The 26,580-nt window shown below is 27.2% G+C and overlaps 3 protein-coding genes, 1 long non-coding RNA gene and 1 other non-coding gene across 9 annotated transcripts in view; 4 read left to right on the top strand and 1 right to left on the bottom strand.

Annotated features, from left to right (window-relative positions):
* The window catches only part of LOC118442551 (uncharacterized), a 34,476-nt gene extending 30,018 nt beyond the window's left edge, over positions 1 to 4,458 (bottom strand). Inside the window, exons 1-3 of one of the 2 annotated variants that reach the window (XR_014983537.1) lie at positions 4,316 to 4,458; positions 3,657 to 3,811; positions 2,320 to 2,686 (exon numbers count right to left, since the gene is read on the bottom strand). This is a non-coding gene — a long non-coding RNA (uncharacterized LOC118442551). Of the gene's footprint in view, positions 1 to 2,319; positions 2,687 to 3,656; positions 3,812 to 4,315 lie in introns of those variants that run through there. The other variant, XR_014983538.1, reaches the window with a different exon arrangement.
* Positions 3,626 to 10,765, top strand: nanos (RNA-binding protein nanos). The gene is made up of 3 exons (XM_035868296.2): positions 3,626 to 4,438; positions 9,196 to 9,418; positions 10,294 to 10,765. Exons 1-3 carry the CDS (start codon positions 4,273 to 4,275, stop codon positions 10,469 to 10,471), a joined length of 567 nt encoding a protein of 188 aa, XP_035724189.1. The 5' UTR covers positions 3,626 to 4,272; the 3' UTR covers positions 10,472 to 10,765.
* Positions 10,766 to 14,467: 3,702 nt separating this feature from the next.
* LOC118442539 (inactive CLIP domain-containing serine protease A28) lies at positions 14,468 to 17,223 on the top strand. The gene is made up of 7 exons (XM_035868268.2): positions 14,468 to 14,797; positions 14,867 to 15,420; positions 15,490 to 15,825; positions 15,957 to 16,116; positions 16,381 to 16,646; positions 16,745 to 16,962; positions 17,058 to 17,223. The coding sequence occupies exons 1-7, from the start codon at positions 14,499 to 14,501 to the stop codon at positions 17,178 to 17,180; spliced, it is 1,956 nt and encodes a 651-aa protein (XP_035724161.1). The 5' UTR covers positions 14,468 to 14,498; the 3' UTR covers positions 17,181 to 17,223.
* Positions 17,224 to 17,791: 568 nt separating this feature from the next.
* TRNAH-GUG (transfer RNA histidin (anticodon GUG)) lies at positions 17,792 to 17,863 on the top strand. The gene has a single exon. It is a non-coding gene; the product is annotated as a tRNA-His (tRNA).
* Positions 17,864 to 21,448: 3,585 nt separating this feature from the next.
* Positions 21,449 to 26,580, top strand: LOC118442545 (phenoloxidase-activating factor 2). Of its 4 annotated transcripts, none has more exons than XM_035868288.2 (6): positions 21,449 to 21,605; positions 23,678 to 24,045; positions 24,951 to 25,262; positions 25,412 to 25,680; positions 25,790 to 25,953; positions 26,037 to 26,575. In XM_035868288.2, exons 2-6 carry the CDS (start codon positions 23,678 to 23,680, stop codon positions 26,238 to 26,240), a joined length of 1,317 nt encoding a protein of 438 aa, XP_035724181.1. In that variant the 5' UTR covers positions 21,449 to 21,605; the 3' UTR covers positions 26,241 to 26,575. The 4 variants fall into 4 exon arrangements, with proteins under 4 accessions (XP_035724181.1, XP_035724180.1, XP_035724182.1 ...); XM_035868287.2 differs by having other exon boundaries at positions 21,498 to 21,764; XM_035868289.2 differs by having other exon boundaries at positions 21,498 to 21,764; positions 23,678 to 24,009; positions 26,037 to 26,565.

Genomic DNA, 26,580 nt, shown 5'->3' with positions numbered 1-26,580 from the left:
AAAAAAAAGAATAAATAAAAAATAAAAATGATTAAAAGGCTGATGAAATAATCCGGAGTTATTTGGGGAGGGATGGGGCGGGGCATTGACTGGGGTTTGGGGAAGGGTAGGGGATAAAAGAGGGTAATAAAAAAGAATTGAAACAAAAAAAAAAAGAGAAGAAGGAAACAAAAAAAAAACAAAAAAGAAAGAAAGAAAGAAAGAAAGAAAGAAAGGGGAAAGAAATTAATCAATCAACAATGAAAGATCTTTTTAACGTGTGTTTGAAAATTTTTGCAAACATAACTCTTTCATCACGATAACATCGTACACCACACCTACATGCACACATAACACACGCATGTATGGAATATATATATATAATATATATATATATATATTCATGTATATGTGTGTGTACGTGTATATGTGTGTCTGTATGACACACATGTATACACGTACGTACACACATACGAGTATACGTACATACACATATACGTACGAATACACCTACATGCATACATACATACCTACGTACATACATATGTACATGCATACGTAAATACATACATACATAAGATTCACGCATATACACGTAAACAAATCCTCCCTAAGTCTAGCTCGTCTTAAAACAAAAAGAAAAAAAAAGGGAAAAAAAAAAAAGAAAAAAAAGACTTTGTACCAATATACTTTTATTTAATCTCGACATTTTGAAATTCAAGAGCGCACCGCTTTATACTTAAGAGCCCTCCCCCCTCTACCACCCACGTTGTATACGTTATTGAAAAATCTAATCTATCCGATCATTGTGTGCCCTCGAATTTCGAAATATCAATCTCCTTAGCCAAAGTTAGAAATCGCGTTTTAACTTTTCATTTTTCTTCTTTATTTCTTTATTTTTTTTTTCCTTTTCTCTTTCTAACAATCTCCTTTATAGAGCCACCCTATACGCCATTCTTACTCGTCATTCTTTTCCCTCCTCCTTCTCCTCCTCCTCCTGCTCCTCCTTCTAATCCTCTTCCTAATTTTCTATCCAATCAATTCTCTGAAAACGACATACGTGTAATATGTTCTCGACATACTACTATTATTTTTTAATATTATAGTTTCACCGAGTTATATACATATTATCATTAAAAATAATCATGGTAATAAATTTTTAGAATAGAGGAACAATATACTAGCGTATATATAGAGATTAAAAAGGTATACATAATAAAAATAAAATAAAAGTACATAAATAAATAAATAAAAAAATATATATATATTCATATATATATATATAAATATATATGTATATATATATATACATGCATACACGAACGTATATACATATATATGTGTATATATATATATATATATATATACATATATATATATATATATAAATATATACATATATTATATATTGATATAAATAATTAATTGAGGTCGCAAATTAGTAATTTCGAATACGAATAACTGAGTACGCATACTGATACCGATGACTGATGATACGAGAGAGGAAGTAAATGATGGGCGAGTAAGAAGAATAAAAAAAAAAAAAAAAAAAAAAAAGAAAAAAGAAAATAAAAATAAAATGGTTGGGGAAGGGTAGGGGCGGGAGGGCGCAAAGAAAAAAAAAATAAGGAACGAAAAACAAACAAACAAACAAACAAACAAAACCGAAAATGGTATTATACACGTGGTTCACAATGTGTGTGTGTGTGTGTGTCTACGGACGACAGACGGAATACAAGTAGGACTTGACTGACATCCAAATGGTCGGGCCTGCTCGCAGAGAAAAAGAGAGAAAAAAAGAAAGAAAAAAAGAAAGAAAGAAAGAGAGAGAGCGAGAGAGAGAGAGAGAGAGAGAGAGAGAGCGAACTAATTCTCATCGATTGAACAAGAGAAAAATGGGGGAAAAAAAATGGGGGAAATTAAAGAAAATGTGAAAAAAGGAAAATAATACAAAAAAGAAAAAAGAATAAAGAAAAAAAAGAAGAAGAAGAAGAAGAAGTAGATGATGACGATGATAATGATGATGAATAATACAACAACAAAAAGATCAGTAAATGTAAATGTTTGTAAACAAATTATGAAACATTATTTGTTCAGTGCCTACATATTTACACAGTAACAATAAAGATGAAGATTAGTGCATATCGTTTTTTTCATTCATTCTTTTTCAGATGTGTATGTAGGTGTGTGTGTATTTAATTACCTCTCCCTTTTTTTTCTCTAATTGCTTTGTTTTTTTTTTGTTTTATATATATATATATATATATATATATATATATATATATATAATTAATTCATTCTTTATTTTTTTTTTTTTTTTTTATTAAATATCGTGAGAACAATCAGCTAATCATGATATGAGATATCTCAAATCTTATAACACCATCTTAGTTTAAAATTACACGCTCGTATATGTACAAACATATCTACCTTTCTTTTTTCTTTTTTTCTTTTTGTTTTATATTTTTCTTTTCTTCCTTTTCTTTTTGCCTTTTTTCTTTTTGTTCCTTTTTGATTTTATCCGCCATAAATTTCATCGTTAGTTGATATTTGAAATTTTAAATTGTTTGTTTGTTTGTTTGTTTGTTTGTGTTTTTCTTCCTTTTTTTTTATTGCAAGTTATACCTTGTATAGAAATCAATCTTTTTTTTTTCTTTTTTGTAAATTTTTCTTGTTGTTCAATTCAAGCCAAGTGATCATCTTAATTCTAAATAAAAGAATAATAATTGATTAATTGTTAAAAAAAAAGTATACAAATAAATTGATTATGAATCGTTGTTACTGTAATTAACTTTGAATTATAATTTCGAGTTTATTAATTGACCTTTTATAAACTGATTTTTGTTCGTTTCTACAAATAAAACGTTGTATAAAGAAGAAACTTATAGAATAATTTATATTTATAGTGAACAATTATACTATACTAGGATAATACAATAATTATAATATATAATTTTGTGAGAAAAACGAATGAAATAAAATTGTATCTAATGAAAAAATTTTGTATAAAAAAAAGAAAAAAAAAAAAGAAGAAAAAAATAAAGAAAAAAAAACTTGTAGCATAACTTATACAAATATAACTATACTATAAATATTGTGTAGTTATACTTGATAAACATTAACCTTGAAATTTCATATTATAATGTATAAATAAAACATATATATATATATATATATAATTATACATTTAAAAATTTTATCACATATATACATTAAGTCTTATTTATTTAAATCTTATACATTTAATTCTCACAAAATTATGAATATGCATATGTATGCGTGTGTTGATAAATATGCACTATAATTATACATATACATATATATAGTATATAATATACAATATATATGCTATATAACATACAACATATATATATATATATATATATATATTATAAATAACTTCAAAGTAATATTACGATATAAAAGGTAAACTATGATATATATTATACATATATATATATATAATACACATATATACATATATGTATAGTACATATATATATATATATATACATACATGATTTCAAAGTAACATGAGGTCATAAGAGATAAACATCCCCCTTTTAAAACAAAAAGATACCAGATATCGAAAAGAAAAAAGAAAAGAGAAACAAGAGAAAAAAAGAAGAAAAACAAATAAAGGATAAACGCTATAATAGTCATATGAGATATATTACCTAAGCATGTCAAATCAAAACCAGTGGATTCAAATAAGCCGCTTTTTTTCTTCCATCAGTTCGTAGGCCCAACTACGGCACCCTAACCCCCACCACTAGATCCTTTCTTCTTCCAATCGCCGATGACATCCCTGCTCTCACTCTCTTCAGTCGAACTGGAAAAGTCGTCAAGCTCGGGTGAAAGTTTTTCGATAGTGTAAAACGTGCGACACTTAACATACACACACGTGCACATACATATATATATATATATATATACACATAGATATATATTCACGTTCGCCACGTACATTTACACACACATACGCACGGGGAACACTCTCGTAGATATACGCGCGCATTCGCGCACGAACTTACACATTTACGAGCGTGAGAAAAACATATATACATCGATTTTAACGATACATTGACACATCTCTCACAAATACACGCGTTACATATATACATACATAGAAACGTATATACACAGTATATATGTATATATATATATATATATATATACAAATTAATACGTATATATAGATATACGAATTTAATCTCGTATCGAAGAGATATATAAAAAAAGAAAAAAAAGAAAGAAAAAAAGAAAAAAAAAAGAGAAAGAAAGAAATATTCGATGATAAAAGCCACGATGTTTTGTGTTAAATCGAGGCAACTACCAATGCTTCAAGTTTCGGGAAATTGCTTTTTCCCTTTCAATCCAAGCTTGCAGGAGGAACTTAAACGATTATTCACCGATGATTTCACATTCTACAGTTACTATACCAATCCGTATCCTAACGGTAAGTAATCGATTTATCTTTTTTTTTTTTACATTCTTGTTTCTTCTGTTCCTATTTTTTTTCTCTTTTCTCCTTTCTTTTCTTTTCTTTTTCTCTTTTTCCACCTCTTCTATTAACGTTTCTTTTTTGTTTTTCTTATCTTTTTCTTCGTTTCGTTCCGTTCCGTTCCGTTTCATTCCGTCGTTCCTTTCCGTTTTGTTTTGCTTTTAATTCGAATAACTGATCATCGAGAGCTTTTGTTTTCATTTTTTTCTTTCTAATTCCTTCTATCTTATTCGCGTATATCCTCTTCTCTCACTCTTTCTTCTTCCTCATTTCTCCCTCCCTCCCTTCACTCCCTCCTCCTCCTCCTCCTCCTCCTCCTCCTCCTATCTTCCTCCTACCCCTTCCTCGTCAACGTTTTTTTCCTACTATTCTTTCGTTCTATTACGTGTCTCGTCCGTTATGTCGATTACATCATAATTTTATATATGCGATCATCGAGAGAGAGAGAGAGAGAGAGAAAAAAAGAGGGAGGGAGAGTGAGAGAGAAAAATCTTTCTCTTTTGAATCCGCTTGCCTGACTGAAGAAGGATCAAGTACGCCCAACAGCAAATTCCTTTCGTGCGAAGACTTTTATCTCGTTTCTTATTACGCTCTAACTTCACTCACCTCACTATGTCTAACTTGATATTGTTGTGCCTTATATGAGAGAGAGAGAGAGAGAAATATATACATACACATATCTTTTGTGGTCATGTTGGTTTTATACGTATATATATGTATGTTAGTCGAAATGCATTAAAAAGTTAATAGAGATAAGGAAAAAGAAAAGAAAAATATGAAAGAGAGAGAGAGAGACAGAGACAGAGAAAGAAATAACGTGAAGTTAATCGCGCTTTATCGATGACGTATACTTGATATATCGTTGCACGCTAAACAATTGATTATCGTACACTATTGACACCTTCTCTTATTACGTCCTTTGAATAATTGACTGACTTATGAAGAAAGTAAAAAATGATTCCACGAATTTTTCCCGATTTCTTTTTGTTTGTTTTTTTTTTCTTTTTTCTTTTTTTTGTTTTTGTTCGCGTTCTCACTTGATTCTTCTATCTCTCCCCCCCCTCTCTCTATATATATGTATATATCTAATTCCATCTCTCCAAGTATACGTAATTATGAAAGTGGTGTTCGATGACGCACGCAGTATTATTTCTTTCTATTTTTATTATTATTATTATTATTATTATTATTATTATTATTATTATTATTATTATTATTATTCAGCGTAATTTGTCTCAACGTCGTCGACATTTGTTTGTCACGTAAAGGATTAACGTAATATGCGATTAGGCATAATTTATAACCTCACTTTTTTTCTTCTCTCTTTTCTTTTTGTTTGTTTTTTTTTTTTTCTGTTTTTTTAACGTGTCAATTGATTCACGATCGATAACGAAGTTGGTTTCGATTCTTTTTTTTCTTCGTTTTATTTTATTTATTTTTTTTCTTGTTTTTTTTTTTTTTTTTTTTTTTTTTTTTTTTTTTTTTAATTATCGAATAATATCGATCGATCGATTGATCGATCGGTCATTCATTACATCGTTTGAAATCTATTCTCGAAGGGTTTACCGTTCTTTCAATTTCACTATAAAGATGTGCCTATGTGCCCGTGTACATTTTTGTGTGTACGTGTGTTGTGTTTATCTTATCTTAGTCAGCTAATCAACCTTCGATCGTTTGTAAACAAATTAACTCTCGCAACGATCATTCGAGATACATATATCAGGTTTGGTATATATATTATACTGTCGTGCACTCATAAAAGAAAGAGAAACAGAGAGTGAGAGAGTGAGAGAGAGGCAGAGAGGCAGTATTTTCAAGAGAATTAGTTCTGAATAAAAAAAAAGAAGGCTACGAAGTTTTTGACGCGTGTTCACGCTTGTTAAAAGTTCTTTTTCTTTTTTTTTTTTTTTTTTTTTTTTTTTTTTTTTTTTTTTTTTTTTTTTTCATTCTCCCCCTCCCCTTCTTTTCGTATAAGAAGGAGGTATTTCTCGGTAACGTACAACGAAAGAAAATCGTATAAACATTCGTAATACTATCTTCTTCATTCCCATTTTATCGTTGGCAAACTTTTTTCTTATCGTTAGTTATAAACTAACCTAAAAAAAAAAAAAAAAAAACGTAAAAGCAAAGTATTTAATTTTCTCGAAAAATCTTCTTAAAGATATTCTTTTATTGCTTTTCTTTTTAACACGTACGATATATATCTAATAGAACTTTTCAAGGACTTTGAAAAAGAAAAAAGAAAAAAAAAATCGCAGACGTCGACTTTTTTTTATCATGTCATACATACGTAAGCATTTTTCGTTGTAAATTGATACTTTTAACTTAATTTGTTAAAACGTAACATTGTCGGTAGACTTTTTGATTTTTCTTTCTTTCTTTCTTTCTTCTTCTTTTTTTTCTTTTTTTTTTTTATATATTGGCATGGTATAATTCTTAAAGGAGGAGGAATTATATTTCCTAGTTCGTGTTATATTTTAATCTAATCTAACCTAACCTATAAAAAATGTTAAATTGAAGAATATTAAAGACGCTATTTGTTGTTACTTAAGATTATATACGGCGTATTGATTAATTTTCATTATTTAAAATATCTATGAAAATGTTCGTCGAGCTAATAATAGGAGAAAAACAATTTCTATGGGAAGAAATATCTTTGAGTATAATTTAGGACAAGACTCTTAGCTATACTTATATATTCTAGGATTTCGTAAAATCTAAAATTTGTTGAGAGAAGGGGGGGGGGGAGGAAGAAAAAGAAAAAAGGAAAGGACGGAAGGTCCTTTACCTAGTTTTACCTGGAAAAAACCCAACCTTTTGAAATTTACAGGTACTTTATGAAGGTTGCGATTTTATGAATAAAGAGATAAATATATCTCTAATATCGTTGCGCAGAAGTTTCGAACGGTCCAGCGTAATATTTCAATATAAGTTCGTCTTAATTTCTCACTGAACGAAGTTTCAAAAACAATTGCTTTTTTTTTTTCTTTTTATCTTTTTCTTTTTTTAATCTTTTCACACTTACAAAGATTTATATTAATGATATTATTAATATAATATATAATGTATTATTAATATTTTTGTTTCTTTTTTTTTTTGTCCGTCATAAAATATATTAAGAATGACAAATTATTTAGTAATAAATAAAATTCCTATAGTAATCATTTATATGATTACTAATATGAAAAATATTTAAAAATGTTTAAATTAATTTTATACATAACCTCGATCACGATGTACGATTTGTTTCTATTTCTCAAGAAAGAAAGAAATATATATATATATATAACTTCGCAGAAATTATACTAATCATAAGAATAATTATTTTCACAGAAAATTTTTGCATTTAGAAATAAATACAATCAATAATAGCTATTTACTAATAAATTAAATACTTGAAAATATTTATTTTAATATTACGCAGATAATCTTGATATAATATAATGTTAACATAACCTTATCGATATTTTATCTTTTCTATCAGAATAAATTTCACATAAAGAAAAATATAACGATCCTAACGATCGATATTATCAACGAATTAGAAAGAAAAAAAAAATAATAGCACATTTAATTAAATATCTAAATCTAACGAATAATATGATTATATAATATAATTAAAATTATCGTGTAGAATCCACTACGAAGTAAATTAAATATTTTGTCTGGTTGATAAATTAGGTTATGTCGTTTCACTTTGAAATGTATCGTACTTTCGTTATTGTTTCATTTTTTGTTTACTTATTTTCTTGAACGTTACGATGTTTCAAAACGTTTATTAAAATCGTTCTAGAAGTTTACGATCTCTTTCTCTCTCTCTCTTAATCTCGAGAGAGAGAGAGAGAGAGAGAGAGAGAGAGAGAGAGAGAGAGAGAGAGAGAGAGAGAGAGAGAGAGAGAGAAATGTTTTGAAGGTTTTTTCTTCGTTCCTTTCTTTCTTTTCGCACCATTCTACTTTCTTTCTTTCTCCTCTATCTTAACGAATAAATATATATACGAGAAAATACTTTGACGCTTTCCGTTCCTCTCTTTAGATACAACGACGTTCTCTTAAGTTCGAACGCCCTTTGTTTACAAGATCTGTAACACAATACTGTACTCATGAAGATTCGAGAACGTTAGGGGATTATTTTTTTTCGAAGTGTACGTCTCTATACGTATATATATATATACGTATTATATATATACATATATATATATATATATGTAGTTACGTATGCGATCATGGCCTTCGGTAAAACAAACAATACATATATCGCTTTCTCTCCTCTCTGCTAATCGAAAGCTCCTCTTTTGAAATGAACGAAAAGAAAAAATAAATATCCTTCCGAGTGTCGTAAAATTAGATTGAATCTCTTTTTTCTTTTTCTCTCTCTCTCTCTCTCTCTCTCTGTTTTTTTTTTTGTCTTTTTTATAAAGATAATTTTTAAATGACTATTAACGATATACGAGATTTAATTATTTTAAGAGAGGTTAGAGAGGTTAGTTGAAATAAAGAAAAGAAAAACATGACCAGATATAACATTGACATTTTGTTAAATAAATTTTGAGAGGTTAGTTTTTAAAAGACGAACATTTATGTAGAGATTAATACGATAGAATATTAAAAACAAATATGCTCGTTTGATTATCGATTCGAATATGACATTGTAATTCTATAATAAAAATGTATTTATGCATATATGTACATATGTATGTGTTTTGTTAATACAGTGGACGACGTGATGGAAGAATTTCGTCACAATGGACGGGATTTTGAATATTGTCCGGATGTCGACGATTATCAACAGCCTGTAGCTAATATTCGTCGAAAAAAGCCGAAAAAGCCATTACCAAACGTATGCGTCTTTTGTAGAAACAATGGCGTTGAGGAAATATACTATCGGCAACATTTGATCAAGTATGCTGATGGCCGAGTGCAGTGTCCCGTTCTTAGGTGAAAATATTTTTTAATTTTTTAAATATATACTAACATAATATATATTAATCTTTTAACATTTAACCTAATTAAATAATCAAATAAATAATTTTTATTGAATGAAAAAGATAATAATAATAATAAATAGAATGATCAAAGATAATATGGTATATATAATTAATTACGAAATTTTCTATAAAATTTTAATAATTACCTATATATATATATATATATGTACACACATATATATACTTTTTTCTTCGTATTCTATCTTGTGAAAAATTCTGAGCTTTGTAAAAGTTTTCGTCTTTTGTTTTCTACTTTTTGGACGCTGGCACCGCCGTCGCTACGCATGCAGCTTTGAAGGTAAGCGGCGAGGAAATGATAAATCGTATTTATTCACGGACATATATGTCTCTAGTATGTTTATCCTCTGTGTAGAGAGTAAACTCGAGGGGGGATTTCTATTACAATAGCACGAAAGAAAACAGATACTTTCGATGTCTTTATTCGATAGCTTCGAGATACGAGAGTTCGTCGATAGTTTCGTGATTTCATTTGTTTTTAGTATTTTAGTTTAATAGGGATTCTCGGTAGGTGGCGTTGCTTTGAAATATTTCCTTTAACTTGATTTTATTCAGTCGGCAATATTATCGATAAAGATATCGATAGAGTATAATTTCCATTTGTGTTTAATTAAATTTAATGTTAATCATATATTTATTATGTCTTAATTTTATTTTCTTCCTTCGTAGAAATCCTCGATAGATTGAATTCTCAAACTTGAGAACATTCAATCGATATTATCGATAATGATAATATCGATCGTATTGAGGTTAAATTTTTATATTGAATTTAAATCATATGTCAATAATATTTTTATTTTTTAATAGGGCATATACGTGTCCAATCTGTGGTGCTACTGGAGATACAGCGCATACCGTGAGCCATTGTCCTATGAGATCCAAAAATTCAGGATCTTATCAATCAAAATCATCATTCGAGACAATTTCAACGACGAACGATCCAAAATTACAAAGAAATTCAATAGGTAAACGACGTCAGAAGTGAATTGATTTTCTTTTTTTTTTTTTTATTATTTTCGAATATATCGACGACATTAACTTTTTCAACCGTGATCTATCTTAATGAATAAGAAAACAAGAAGGAAGGCAGAAAGTATAGATAAAAGAGAAAAAAAAACAAAATTACCAATGTACTACAACTAAACTGGTATGGTAATTAGATAAACGTTCGAATTGAATTTACATTGATATTTGTGCTAAACAATTAATTATTTTCAACAATTGTTTCTGACAATTTTTGAAAATATAAAAGATCGTTCGAAAATTAATATGGCATATATATATATATATATATATATATATATATATATATATATATATATATATATATATATACGTAACTCGAACTAGTACGTATAATTTTGTATTATGAGAATACTTAGACTTGCAATGTTTTTTTTTGTACTTACTCTATATATGATTAATTCTGTAAATCTTTTTTTTTTTTTTTTTCTAAATATGAATATCATGGCGCATATTAATTATATTTTTAAGAGTTAAGTAATGAATTCTTTCATTGAGAATATATTATGTGAAGCCTTTTAAACAATTCTTATATATTATTAATAGGTTAATGTATATTTTTTTCTTTTTTGTTCCTATTTTCCACTATATTATACGAATGACTCTAATCGACAAAAAGAAAAGAAAAGAAAAGAGAAGAAAAAAAAAGATTATGGATCTTTAAAAGGTTTCGAGTGATATCAAATTATTAATTCTCAATGAAAATAGATAAGACTGCAATGTTTAAAAAATGACAATCTTTTTATTATATATATATATATATATATATATATATATATATATATATATATATATATATATATACATACATATAATTACATACATGTATATATTAATTAAATTAATTAAAAGAAATGAAAAAAAGTTTCTTTTACAGATTTAGTTAATAGTCTGAGAGAATGAAGCTGCAATAATTTTATATATGTATATAAACATATACATACATATATATATATATATATATATATATATATATAAATTAGATATAGTTACATCTTTTCATATGCAGAAATTCGAACCTTTTCTTTTTTTATTAATTACGAGAAGTGATATATATATATATATATATATATATGGATAAACATTAACGAACATTATTTTATTAAATAATCTTGGCCACAATTCTTATTAGTTTGAAGAGCATGCATTAAAAAGAGAAACATGAAAAAAAAAGAAGAAGAAGAATAAGAAAATATCTCTTTTTTGATTCGTCAAGATGGCGATAATCGTGACGATAATTAAAAGATAATTAAAAGATCCTATTCGTTTTTTAAAACTACTTCTGACACGATCTTATAATGGACCATTACGAAGTTAGTCGTAGATTTGAAATATTAACAATTTTCTATGATAAAATTGACGTACATTTTTAAATATGGCGTTACGTTAAAATTTATTATTTCTTTTTTCTTTTTTTTTTTTTTTTTCTATTATGCAAAACTTAGATTGTCAAACTTTCTAAAAAGAAAAAAAAAAGGGATCGATACATCATATATTAGATTTCTAGTTTCACTAAAGTCATTCGTTCATGTGCCTGATTATGTAATTATTGATATAATTGTAGTTATTAAAAAATTAAAAAAAAAAAAAAAAAAAAAAAATAGAAAAAAAAAGAAAAGAAGAAGAAGGAAAAGGAAAAAAGGGAAAAACAAAGAATTTCTATTTCAACAAAATAAACATTCGTTCTAATGATAGTATTTCAAAAAGTATTATTAGATTTGTAAAATGATCTCAATATGATTTTTCTTTTTATTCATTTGCATTATTAGTTCTGTAAAATCACCATATTGCTCTCATATTATATCTATTTAACATTTATATATACTTATATACGTATGTATGTATATACATATATATATATATATATATATATATATATATATGTATTATAACAGTTTGTGTTCCAATGGTTTTTTTTTTTTCTGTTGAAAATCAAATACATATATTGTAATAGTATAATATTATTGTAACTATTATTTTGTAAATGAGTTTAACTATTCAAACTATATTTGGCTGTACGTTTTTCCAAAGATACTTTTTTTCCTGTCAAAGACTATCATTATCATTATCATTATCATTATCATTATTATTATTATTATTATTATTATTATTATTATTATTATTATTATTATTATTATTATTATTATTATTGTTATTATTTTATATCAATTGCACACACACATACACACCAGAGTAGTATTTAAAAAAAGTAGTATTAAAAAGAAATATTTTATTACTTATTCATATATATTATAATATTACATATTAGAGATATTATAAGTTCTATTAAGTCTTAAATAATTGTTCTATGATAAGATATAATTAATTAATTGCACAAAATTTAATATCGTCCTGCTCTATTTTTCGTTGATCGATTACTGTTTGACTGAAATCGTGATATATACGTATTAAAATATAATAAATAAATTGAATCGTGAATTGTGAAGAGCAAGAGATGATAAATGTATAAATATAAAGCATACAAGAGATTAATATAAATTATTGTCATGATATTGTTACTTATTATTTGAGCAATATCTAATTTTTTGTTTCGTTCATTTAATTTTCACATTATATATATATATATATATATATATATATATATATATACATACGTATGGTATGTATATATGCGATACACACACATATATATATATATGTATGTATGCGTTCTCTTATTTTACGCAATAGTAGAATTTAATAGAATTGTACAAATATAATAATTTTTATAAGTCAAAAAAAAAAGAAAAAGAAAAAAAAAAGAAATATACAGAAGAAGAAAAGAATATCACCATCTTCCAATAGATTTTCATGTATAATAATAGTTAATGGTATTGATCTATATATATCAAAATATAGATCAATACCAAATAGGCCCATATTTCATGCTAAAGGTGCATTAATTTTTTTTTTCTTTCTCTTTCCTTTCTTTTTCTTTTTTTGATTCGCAAAATCAAAAAGGGCCAGAAAAAGAATAGGGAGTTTTTTTTTTTTGTTTTTTTTTTTGTTTATTTTTCAATTTTGCTTTTACAAATGTTCCTATATGCCGCTGCCAGAGTAATGAAATCAATTTGTTTGTTATTATATTATGTAACATTTTTTGCAATATCGCCATGATAAATACCTCTTTTTGGTACATATAATTACTGCTATTTAATTATTATTATTATTATTATTATTATTATTATTATTATTATTATTATTATTATTATTATTATTGATGTATAATTTTACGATATTTAATTAAGTGTTTTTTACGTGTGAATTTTGTATTATGAATATTATTGTTTGGTAAAAAAAACAAAAAACGAAAAAAAAAAATAGAAAAAAAAGAAAGAAAAAAAAAACAATCAAAAGATAATATTAATTCAACTATTCTGTTTTTACACATGTTCTTTGTTTTCTTTTTTTTTTTACTTTTTTTTTTATTTTTATTTTTATTTTTTCTTACAACACAAATTAACTGCGCTCCCTTTTATATGTGTTAAATAAATAGGTCACACATTAGAACGTAGTTCGTCACGCCAAGTTGACCCTAATATATTCTTCCTTTTCGAATAATCTACGTGTCGATTTATAATCTATATCGATGGATTATCCCAATGATCCATACAGTTTATTCGAATTTTATAATACATTTTTAATTTGTAATTTCTTCTTTTCTTTTTTTTCCCTCCCCCTCTTTTTTCTTTTTTGTCTTTTTAAATAGCAAATACGTGACAGTAAGTGTCTATTGTTCGTTCACGTTTTCGATCAGTAATTCACTCCTGTAACAAAAGCAAACGCTGTTAGAGTTTCGTATCTGAATCTGGATATTTCCCATAAACCGGAAAGTACTACTACATCCTGTCTATGTATGTTTTATGTATATATATATATATATGTATATATATAGACAACATAAAACACTCGCGCTCGTATAAAAAAAATAAAATCGTTCAATAGAAGTTGAGCTGTCGACTAGAAACGACGACCCGAATATATTTGTCATGTATCGTCATTGTTTTTCGTTAACGATCATCGCGTTAATATCGACAACAACGATCGATGGAATATTAACAAGAGGATCATCGTCAATGAATACATCGTCCTTCGTTAAATTTATCGAGGATCGATCGAAGATCGAATTAATTTCACCTTCCTTCTTTCATCTTCACAAATTTAAATTAGAAAAATTAGAAAAAATCGCTAGTACTCCACCAACTACGGATTGCATTTGTGTACCTTATTATCTTTGCGATCCTAATACCACCATTATAACCGACGGAGCAGGAAATATAGATATCAGGTAAGATTTTAATGGGATTTGTATTATTTGGGGGGAAAAAAAAATCAATGTGTATTCGATATTTAATAGGTATCGAAGATGTACCGGGGATTTGGAAGTTTGTTGCAAATTACCTAATAGCACTGCAGCTCCTATTGTCACTCCAACAACAACAACAACTACTACTACTACTACTACTACTACAACTAAACCACCTCCTACAACAGTTCCTACGACAGTTCCTACTACACCTCCTACAACCCCTCCTACAACACCTACAACACCTCCTACAAAACCACCTACGACCGCAACAACTATGCAATCTACGCTTCCTCCAATAATCTTTCCAACGGGTTATCCTATCCTACCTACGGGAATACCTGGTCTTAATTGCATATGCGTATGGAGTTGGCAATGCGATCCCCAAAACATTGTAGTGATTGGTACATCAGGAGAAGGTATTATTATTCCGCGTCAACAGACATCTCTCTGTCCAGGTGTAGGACAGGTTTGTTGCAAATTAACATCTAACATTGTACCAACTATTATAACACCGACCGTACAACCCCAAGGACAGATTTGTATTATTTGCGGGAATACATTGCAATGTACTAACGGGGCTAATCTCGTTATACCGTCATCCGGTATGAATCCATTCATATTTTTGTATGATTGATTAATTAATCGTTTTAATATTAATAATTCATGTCAAGGTAATGGACCCATTACCAATGTCGATACAACCGTTATTATTAATGGCCTTGGACAAATGAAATTCCCAGGGACATCTAATGCTTGTTACTGTGTTAAAAGTTGGCTCTGTACACAAGGGAATGTCATTAATATCGATGGAGCTGGTATTATCGATCCAAGATTTACCATTTGTACGTCAGCCGATGAAGTTTGTTGTAGGCCAGCTGGTATCATTGCATCAAATCAACTGTACTCTAATATACCTGCTGGACCACGTGATCTTGTTATTAATAATCCGATGGATCCTCTTGATATTCAAGTAGTATGCGGTATTCGTGGTACAGCTAATGCACCTGGTATAATGTCGGAATATTATTTCATTAATATTATTTAAATACTTGCATATTGCATACGTATACGTAAATTAATTTTTTTCTAGTAAATTAATTATATATATATATATATATATATATTTTTTTTTTTTAAGCAACACCTTATCCATTATCATCAGGCAAAACCTATTTCGCTGAATTTCCATGGATGGTATCACTTTTTGTGAAACAACCCGATGGTAAATATTTGTATCGATGTGGTGGTTCTATGATCAACAATGGAGCTGTCTTGACTGCTGCACATTGCGTTACGAAGTATGTTAAATTCAATTTTATCGTAAGTTAGTCCTTTATAAATAAATTGTAAAATTATAACTCGTGTATTTATGCATATTACGTATTATGAAATTTCCATAATATTCATCATTTTTACTTCGTATATTTAGATTATAAAGAATTGACACGTAAAATGATTTGTAAAGAGTAAATCGTAAAAAATAATAGGAATTTTGTTATTATCCTTTTTTTTTCCTCCCTTTTCTTTTCTGTTTTTTTCTTCTTTTTTTTTTTTTTTTGTAGTCAAGAAAACGGAGTATTCGTCGCTCGATTCGGACAATGGAACGTGAAAAATAACAGCGAACCTATTCAAGAAGCAGGAATAAAAGCTATCATTCCTCATCCACAATATTATAGCGGCGGTTTGTTTCACGATGTAGCTATATTGATATTAAATTCAACAGTGAATTATGCAACAAACGTGATACCAATATGTCTTCCTCAACAAGGAATGACTTTTTCATCTGGTACTAGATGTCTCGGAATAGGTTGGGGCAGTAGTGCTTTTGGTAAAATTTTATCTTTTAAATAATATCAATAATATATTCGTACGATCTAATCTCAAATATATTCTCTCATTTATAATTAAAATCTAAATGTGAAAAAGGTTCAAATGGTGAATATCAGGCGGAATTAAGAAAAGTAGATCTACCAATTGTAGAACGATCAGATTGTCAGAATCGTTTAAGAACGACGGATTTAGGACAATATTTTTTATTACATGGCTCATTTATTTGCGCTGGCGGTGAACCCAACAAGGACACTTGCCGTGGCGATGGTGGTGGTCCTTTGATTTGTCCAACGGCAACTGGACAATTTATTCAGGTATCAGTTTTTTTTATGTGTAACATAGAAAACAAAAAAAAGAAAAAAAGAATACCTTCGTTGAATTATATAATACATTAATTTATTTATTATAGGCTGGTATAGTGTCCTGGGGCATTGGTTGTGGCGAATCTAATGTACCTGCCGTTTATGCCAGTGTATCTCAGCACAAACAATGGATCGATCAACAACTCGCGAATTATGGTGTACAATATTAAAAAAAAAAAAAAAAAATCAAGGTAGTTATTATTGATATATAAATAAAAACTTCATATCTAGTCCTGGCGATCTGATTTTTATTTTTATTTTTATTTTTATTTTTATTTTTATTTTTATTTTTATCTTTCTTTTGCTTTTTTTTCTTTCTTTTTTTTTTTTTCCTTCTTTTTGTTTAAGTTCTCTTTCTTCGATGCGAAATAATTATTCCCATACGATAATTGAACGTTTCCATAAATAAAATCCTTAGGATATTAATTGTTCTTAAGATTAAACAAATAATAATATTTTATTCATATTGATACTGATAATGATTTTCTTTTTTTCCTTTTTCTTATAAATAATTATTAATTATTTTGCGGTGATATAATTGATATAACTGATATTTTCTAATGAAATCAATTATTCCCCCCTTAACTAACCTTCCGTGGTATACAATTAAAATACCGCTTACGTAAAAATCTAATTTTATGTACGAGCAATTAAAGTTGACCTTGGGAAAGTAGTTTGTAAAGTTATTAAATAAGAATAAAATGGAATATGATTCGCTTGAGTTCACGCGAAAGAATCTTATTTGGATAGATTTTGCGCGTTATGTACAACTCTTCCAGTAGCCGTGATCGTCTAGTGGTTAGGACCCTACGTTGTGGCCGTAGTAACCCAGGTTCGAATCCTGGTCACGGCAATGTGTTGGTTTGTGTTTACAAAGAAAAAACACATTGTCACGGTGGAAGGATTTTTTTTTCTTTCTCATTTATTTATTTCTTTTTTCTTTTTTTTTTTTTTTTGCATTTTTGCGATGTCCAATCTTAAGACATTTTTTATTTTTCTTTTTGTTTATTTGATTGTTTACTTATTTATTTATCTTTTTTTTTTCTTTTTTTTTTTTTTTTATTAAGATAAAAGAAGCTATATCTTAAGAAGCTATATCTTTTTATTTATTAAAATATATTTATAACCGTCGATGTATATTTTTTTTTTAATTACACATGGTTACGACGTGTAATTATTTTAATCCGTCTGTTTTTTTTTTCTTTTTTTGTAGCGTCTTTTCGTAGAATCTTAAGATTTTTGTTCCTTTTTAAGATTAAAGGTAAAAGATAAAAGAAGTGTATGTGTATGTGTATATATATATTAGATTTTCTTTTATTGGCATATATATATATACATATGGATTTACTGTTTTCCTTGAAAACAATCAAACGTCATACTTCTTCACGTTTTGTACGTGGTATTTTTTTTAAGTTACTTGCTGTACGATATTTGATTATTATTATTTTTTTATATCGTTTCGTAGAATCTTTCTTTTTTTATTTCCTTTCGTCCCTTTCCTCTTCTTGTTTTGATTTTATTTTTACAATTTTACTTTTATGATAAAAGAAAAAAGAAAAAAAAAATCTATATCTATATATATATATATATATATATATATATATATATATATATATAGATTTTTTGTTAACACATCTTTATAATTTTATAAACAATACGTAACAATAATTGTTATTATTTTTTATTTTCACGATAAAATGAATTATTACATTCCTTTCTTAAGACATATATTTATATTCTTACAATATTCTTACGATGCAGATAGTTATTATTATTGTTATTATCATTTTTTTTTTTTTTTTAAATAGTGTTTCTTGGAATTTTAAGATTTCTTTATTATTCCTTTTCTTTGATCTTCATTTTTCTCCTTGATAAAAGAGTTATTTAATTGTGTTCATTTTTCATCTGACAAACTCGATGTGGTCTGTAAAACGTATAATCAGATAACGCTATATAAAACATAGGGAATTACAACATCTACAAAATAATACTGTTGCTCGGAATAATATCGTTATCCGTGGTCAACGATCGAATCAACAAACAAGAGTCATCATTAATGACTATTAACTCGCATGCGATGTTTTATTATTTTCGTGATCCATTTTCTATATATCAAGATCGAATGTATATCTTCTATATAGAAAATTAGATTAATTACGATAGTATTGTTAACTAATAATATTATTAACATAGATTTAAATTTTTATATTTTAAATATATATGAATATATATATATATATATATATCTTATTGTTTTATTAAATATTTTTAGATACTCATCTTTTAAAATGTTTTATATTTAGATATAATTTATAATAACAATAGTAATAATAATAAAATATGATTGATGAAATAATATCGCATCCCCTATATAGTCTTGATCTTGCATCATCATTGCATTATCATTTATTTCGAATTTTTTTTTTTGCTGATAAGAACCAGAAGTTCTATAAGCGTGAAATTATGAACTTATTAGAAAGATGGAATAGAATGAAAGATATTTGACTGATTAAAGTTCATTTTTTGTATAAAAAAAAAAATTGAGTTTTATTTCATACTAAAAAATCGAAATTACTTTCTTGTCAACGCAATATAAATTTTTTATACATATTAATAAAATTTATTAATGACGATGAAGATGATGATGATAATGATGATGATGATGATATTTGAATATATATTGTTATATAATCATTTTATCTTTAATATTACATATACCGTGTGTCAAACTTTAAATTATACGAATGATATGATTTTATAAATAAATTGTTTGAATAAAAAATTATTTAGATTTGGAGAGATAAATTGTAATATAATATTTATCGCAGATATTTCATAGGGAATGCTTTTGTCGAGTTGTTAGAAAGCTTTGTTTTTTTCTTTTTCTTTTTTTTTTTTTTTTTTTTTTTTTTTTAATACGAAAATCGATATTCTGAGCTTAACAAAAATTGTAGAAAAATATTGATACAAAACGAACGAGTATCTAAAGTCAATTATATTTTTTTTTTCCTCGATATTTTATCGATATTATGACACCTTTAAAGTTTAATAAAACTGTGTAATCACGTTAACACGTTCTTTATAAACGGTCGTAAAAAGCATCGCGTTTTAAGTGATTACAATTTCAAATGTGTATGAAAGAAAATAAATATGTGAATAAATAAATAAATAAATAAATAAATAGATAAAAGGAAAACAGGGAAAAGAAAAAATATTAATCGATGAATCGTCAGACGTTTATAAGGAAAATTTTTATCTTTCATTTTTGCGATTAAATAAATTTATTAAATTTCATTTATCGACTCAGACGCCATAATTCGATGAAATATCGATGAAAGTAGTATAATGAAAAAAAAAAAAAAAAAGAAAAAAAAAATTAACAACGTCCATATCTTTACGACAATTAATATTATATTTCCTCTTTCAAAAGATTTATTTAATTAATTCTTATCGAAAATATTTTTTTCCTTTTTAAATCAATTGAATCGAAGATATTTTATCGTATACTAGTTTATAAACGTTACACTTGGTATAAAAAAAAAAAACAAAAGAAAACCACACACAAAGAAAAAGCTAAGGTTAAAGATATTTCATAGAATACAAGATATTTTGTCGAAGGATAAAAATGGCCATTTCAAAGTTTGACCTTAACACCAAAAAAAGAAAAGATCGGTGGTAATTCCATTCATCGGATTTATAAATCCGATGACGTAATCATACTCACGTCATGCGAAATCGGTACAAGTTTTTTCCTCGTTCATCATCAATTCCCCTCGTTTATAAGTATCGATGAGAAGAATATTTTTACATTTGCCGTGCGAAATGCCAAAATTGTATCTTACATAATTTCGAAAGTTCTTATTCTACGATAAATATCTTATTTTCGAAATAATAACATTGAAGTTACAAATTAAATTACAATTATTTTTCACAAATATATGAAACTTTTTATTCTTATAAAACGTACAAAAAAAAAAAAAAATATATATATATATATATCGAAAGGACATATTTTAAATGTCCTTTTGAATTTTTTCTTTTTTCCTTTCCCCCTCTCCTACGTAATAATTTATTTCCATTCGAACGAAGTTCTTTTATTTTTTTTCTTTTCTATTTTTTTTCGATTAATAAAAAAATTACTCGAAAGAAACGATTCCGTGTAATGTGTAATTGGATCGTATCGTAAGAACTTTTGTAATGTGGGGAATGCCAAGACGATTCAAGAAAATGAGAGAAACAGAGTAGACATATTAGTTTTATAATTCTATGTATGTGTATATATATATATATGATTTCGTTGAACGATATACGTAAGAGACGCCATCTGAAGAGATACCAAAGTTCTCTGCATTTATAAGATGATGATGATGATGGGTCATAGTGGTGGTGGTGGTGGTGGTGATGGTGGTGGTGGTGATGGTAGAGGAGTGGGGTGGGATGGGGAGAGGGAGACCAAGTAGACTTCTCTCATATAACCAGAGAGAGAGAGAGTAGAAAATCTAGAAGTTAAAGCAGAGAACACAGTGACGCGGAATACCAACGTGGATTACATACGCAAGATCCACGAACGAAACGGAACGTTTCCATAACTCAGGGTCATTGTGATTATTATATTGTGTCTATACGTCGTTTTTTCTTTTTCTATCTCTCTCTCTCTCTCTCTTCTTTTTTTTTTATTGTTTATTCGTTCGTTCGTTCGTTCTATTTTTATTTTTGTTTCGTTTCCCGTAAACAAAGGAACAAAACTTTTCATTGTAAGTGAATTTTCCTTATCTTTATTATAGTTTTATTAACGTAAAAGCAATAGTTTTTTTTTTTTTTGTTTTTTTTCTTTTGTTTGAAAGTTCGCCGTTCGATTAAAAGATAAAAGAAATGAAAAAGAAAAAAGAGGAAAACGAAGAAATAAATAAATAAATCAAAGAAATGTTTATTTTCATATAAGTATATACATATATATATATATATATATATATATGTATGTATATGTATGTATGTATGTACGTATGTACGTACGTGCGGATTTGTTCGTGTCAATAATTATTCTCGAATCTATTTTTATCGTCGATCTTTCGAACTCCTTGAATGTGGAATTAATTTACTTTTATTATATTTTTTATTTTAAATCTAAGTCCTAGTTTTACAAATCAAATCAATTCTTTTCATTGGATAAATCCTTGACGATTTGCAAAATTTTCTTTTGCAATTGTTATATTAAAAATCAATATTGACTATGTATATATATATATGTGTGTGTGTGTGTGTGTGTCTATATATATATATATATATACATATATGTCAACTATTCGTTTAAAAAAAAACATATACGTCAATATTTACCATACACGTCGTATGTATCGATAATTTAATATAAAATATTTGAGTTATCTTGGTCACATTCTTATTTCTTCTTTTTTCTATTTTCATTAAAATATTTAAACTTTATCTTATAATTTAGAATTATCAATGTCTTTTCTATTTTGAGATAAGAATCGCATGAAGAAATAGGTTTTTCCAATTTATTAATAACGATAACCTTTATACCCTAGAATTGATAATACAACCTGTCGTATCTTAATTGTTATTTAACGTAGATTTTACTTTTTCTTTTTCTTCTTTTTTTTCTTCCCCTTCATTTTTTGAATTATTTCACATTGCCACGATATAATAACAAGGTGAGAATCGCTGGAATTAACTAACGTATTTTTCAGTCTGTATTGGTTATCCTTGAGAAAGGTCAATGCCAGAAGGCAACCTCTCTCTCTCTCTCTTTCTCTCAATGATCATCAACATCTCTACCAATCGAATAGTAATATTAAACGTTTGCGTAATTATTTTTTTTGCCATAAACGATATACTGTATATCGAGTTAATCTATGATAATCATTTCGAGAATCCTTCTTTGATTATTTTTCTTTTTCTTTCCTTCAGAATTGAATTTTAAATTCTTGATGATTATCGTTAAAAGAAGTCATTTACATAAGTATAATGTTATGTGTAAACGATAATTATTAGACAGATATAATTAAACGCGCATATACACACACACATACATACATATATTAACACAGTAAAGTAATATTAAGATTTTACTAAAATATCTCATTTTAGATAATAATAATAATAATAATAATAATAATAATAATAATAATAATAATAATAATAATAATAATAATAATAATAATAATAATAATAATAATAATAATAATAATAATAATAATAATAATAATAATAATAATAATAATAATAATAATAATAATAATAATAATAATAATAATAATAAAACAGCTTTGATATAACATTCTTGGAAATTTTGTAATAGATAATCGTTCTTACAGAATTTAATATCGGTTTAACATAAATTCGTTCTTGTATCTGCCTTTATGAATGATTAATTAGAATCGATAAGAACGAATAAACAAAATTATTAACGCTACGATTTTAACGCCTCGCTTATACGCGCTGAGAGATTTGTGAAAAATAGAAGAAGAAAAAAAAGGCAAAAAAAACAAAACATAATTGTATATCCGATAAAGATCGTTCATTATCATAATGATTGATAATTTTTTTTGCCTTTGAATTGCTAAATAATAGATTTATATGTACAATGTTTTACGATGTCATATGTGTTTCTTTTATTTTATTTTCTTTATTTTATCTTTTCTTTTAGATGAAGACATTGGTACCATATTTGGCTTGTATTGCATTTTGTTTAGCCGTACCTTTACCACAAGACAATAAGGATCTAGATAATTTGATTAGTAATGTTTTCGGTAGACCACCATCATCAACGACTCAACAACCATCATCGTCCAATGATGGAAGTTTAAATTCTCTTATAGAAAATGCTTTAAAAAATAGAGATATTTCTACCACACAAAGGACGATTCTTGGTACAGATAATAAATCATCTAATAAACCGGACGATTGCGAATGCGTACCTTATTATCAATGTAGAAATGGTACTATCTTAAACGACGGAGTTGGCATCATCGATATCAGGTCCGCTTTTGATGATAAAGATATTAACGTTGCGGGGTGAGTGCGTTTCCAAAAAAGTCTCTCTTTATCGACAAATTTGATTTATTATTGTTATATATTTTGTTTTGTCTCTGTCTCTCTCTCTCTCTCTCTCTCTCTTTCTCTCTTTGTTTCTTTCCTATTTCATTGCACGAATTTTTTTGTTATCCAAGGGAAGATTCTTTATCCGGCCATGCTTTTTTTGATTTGTTCAATTGGAAAGGAATTTGCATGATTTTGATCTTTTTATAGTAGGTAATAATTGGTTTGTATTATTGATTTAATATTTTTTTCTACATATTTTTAAACATCTATTTATCTGTTCATCTTGCATGATTTTTTTCTTTTTATTATTTTATTTTTTATTTTTAACAATAATCGAAAATATTTCGAAGAATACGAAATTTTTTATAATAGGAAAATTATTTTCAAGATTTTATGTTCGTTGTTCTCATAAAAAAAAAAAAAAAAAAAAAAAAAAAAAAATTCAAGGATAATTTTTTGTTTATCTTTTTTTGTTTTTTTGCGAACCAATTTCGAACCGGAGAAAAGATTTTGCATCGAAGCTTCATATTATTTTTATTTAAAAGAAATTATTATAATTTATATAGAAACGAATTAAATGAATGGAATTTTTTTTTCTCTTTTTTCTTTTTCTTTAGATAATTTTAGGAACAAAAATTATATACCAAATCTATTTTATAAATCGTATTATTCGTTTAATATCATATTGCATGTAAAAATTTGAAAATATTGTTTTTATTCATATAAACTTCCATGAGACTGTTTTGGACGCAATTAACTTCGTTTAATATAATACATAATGATACTTTAACAATTATGAAACAATTACATATAACAGATCATTTTATCTTTCATTTTTTATTTAATTTTTCTTGTTGTTTTGTTTTTTCTTCTCATAGAGTTTCTGGACCATGTGATAATTATTTGGACGTTTGTTGTAAGGCACCAGATGTTGTAGGGAAGCAAGACATTCCAATTACACCACCGCCAACAATAAGAAAGGGTTGTGGTCAGAGACATCCAAATGGTGTTGGTTTCAGAATTACCGGAGCAACCGATAACGAAGCCCAATTTGGAGAATTCCCATGGATGGTAGCCATAATTAAAAAAGAAACTATTGGCAGTGATGGACAAAAATTGAACGTTTATCAATGTGGAGGTGCTCTCATTCATACAAGAGCTGTCCTCACAGCTGCACATTGTGTTAATGGGTAAATAATTGATCGATCGATCGATCATAGGAAAATATAATTTTCCTATTCCCAATCATCTACAATTCCCATAATATTATATTATTTCATCGTAAATTATTATTTATTAAATCCTTGTTATATATATATATATTTTTATATTTTAATAGAAAGAAACCTTCAGAGCTTATAGTACGTGCAGGTGAATGGGATACACAAACGAAAAATGAAATTTACGCTCATCAAGATCGTAATATAGAAGCTATAGTAGTACATGAGAAATTCCATTCTGGTGCTCTTTACAATGACACTGCCATATTGATCCTTTCTGAACCAGTCGAATTAGCTGAGAACGTTGATGTCGTTTGTCTTCCCGATCAAGGTGCTGTATTTGATGGAAGCCGATGTTTCGCCAGTGGTTGGGGCAAGGATATCTTTGGTAAAGAAATGAAATCTTTACAAAGTCATTATTAATCGGCCATTGTGATCTTTCGTTTTCTCTTTTCTTTTCTTTTTTGTAATTATTGTTTTTCATTCGTTAATTATAGGCAAGGAAGGTCATTATCAGGTTATCTTGAAAAGGGTAGAACTTCCAATCGTCCCTCACGATAATTGTCAAAATACTTTACGTCAGACAAGATTAGGAAAATATTTTGTCTTGGATAAAACATTCATTTGTGCTGGTGGTGAAAAAGGAAAAGACACGTGCAAGGTATTTTATTTTTGTTAATATTCTCTTAATATTTGATAATTTGATTTAATAAAAAAAAATTATTACTATTATTATTATTATAGGGTGATGGCGGAAGTCCTTTGGTCTGTCCATTAAAAGAAGATCCTAATCGATATGCTCAAGCTGGTATAGTTGCATGGGGTATTGGTTGTGGTGAAGATGGCACTCCAGGTGTTTATGCTAATGTCGCTGAACTTCGGCATTGGATCGACGAACAAATTGTTTATTACAATTTGGATAATACCATTTACCAATATAAACCTTAAGGGAGACTGACATTTACGTTCATTTTCTCGGTCAATAATTCATTTTTTTTTTTTTTTTTTTATTCTTTATATTTTTTTTTCGCATCTCTCAATGGCTTTCTATTGTCGTATTATCGCTATATTTTATATATTAATTTTTATACCGACAAATACACATTTACTGACGTATCTCGTATATAAGAATGTATTCTGTATGGACGACTACACACACACACACAAACAAACGCGCGCACACACATACACACACATTCGTATATACGTATGTATAAAAGTATATTCTTGCTGACAAAATAAAAAATAATAACAAATGATATTAAAATTATTGTTTAATATTAATTTC

This window comes from Vespa mandarinia, chromosome 24 (genome assembly GCF_050613455.1).
Source record: "Vespa mandarinia isolate Hongniang chromosome 24, ASM5061345v1, whole genome shotgun sequence".
NCBI lineage: Eukaryota > Metazoa > Arthropoda > Insecta > Hymenoptera > Vespidae > Vespa > Vespa mandarinia.
The sequence above is the reverse complement of the archived record's forward strand: the minus strand, read 5'-3'. Positions and strand labels throughout refer to the sequence as shown.

What these genes read in the sequence shown, in the direction of transcription:
- nanos (XM_035868296.2), top strand. Translation starts at nt 4,273, where the DNA reads ATGATAAAAGCCACGATGTTTTGTGTTAAATCGAGGCAACTACCAATG. An exon ending in TACCAATCCGTATCCTAACG is followed by an intron (nt 4,439 to 9,195) that starts GTAAGTAATCGA and finishes TTGTTAATACAG; the next exon opens with TGGACGACGTGATGGAAGAA. An exon ending in GTGCAGTGTCCCGTTCTTAG is followed by an intron (nt 9,419 to 10,293) that starts GTGAAAATATTT and finishes ATTTTTTAATAG; the next exon opens with GGCATATACGTGTCCAATCT.
- LOC118442539 (XM_035868268.2), top strand. Translation starts at nt 14,499, where the DNA reads ATGTATCGTCATTGTTTTTCGTTAACGATCATCGCGTTAATATCGACA. An exon ending in TGGTACAGCTAATGCACCTG is followed by an intron (nt 15,826 to 15,956) that starts GTATAATGTCGG and finishes TTTTTTTTTAAG; the next exon opens with CAACACCTTATCCATTATCA. An exon ending in TTGGGGCAGTAGTGCTTTTG is followed by an intron (nt 16,647 to 16,744) that starts GTAAAATTTTAT and finishes AATGTGAAAAAG; the next exon opens with GTTCAAATGGTGAATATCAG.
- LOC118442545 (XM_085663937.1), top strand. Translation starts at nt 23,678, where the DNA reads ATGAAGACATTGGTACCATATTTGGCTTGTATTGCATTTTGTTTAGCC. An exon ending in AAAGATATTAACGTTGCGGG is followed by an intron (nt 24,046 to 24,950) that starts GTGAGTGCGTTT and finishes TTCTTCTCATAG; the next exon opens with AGTTTCTGGACCATGTGATA. An exon ending in TTGGGGCAAGGATATCTTTG is followed by an intron (nt 25,681 to 25,789) that starts GTAAAGAAATGA and finishes CGTTAATTATAG; the next exon opens with GCAAGGAAGGTCATTATCAG.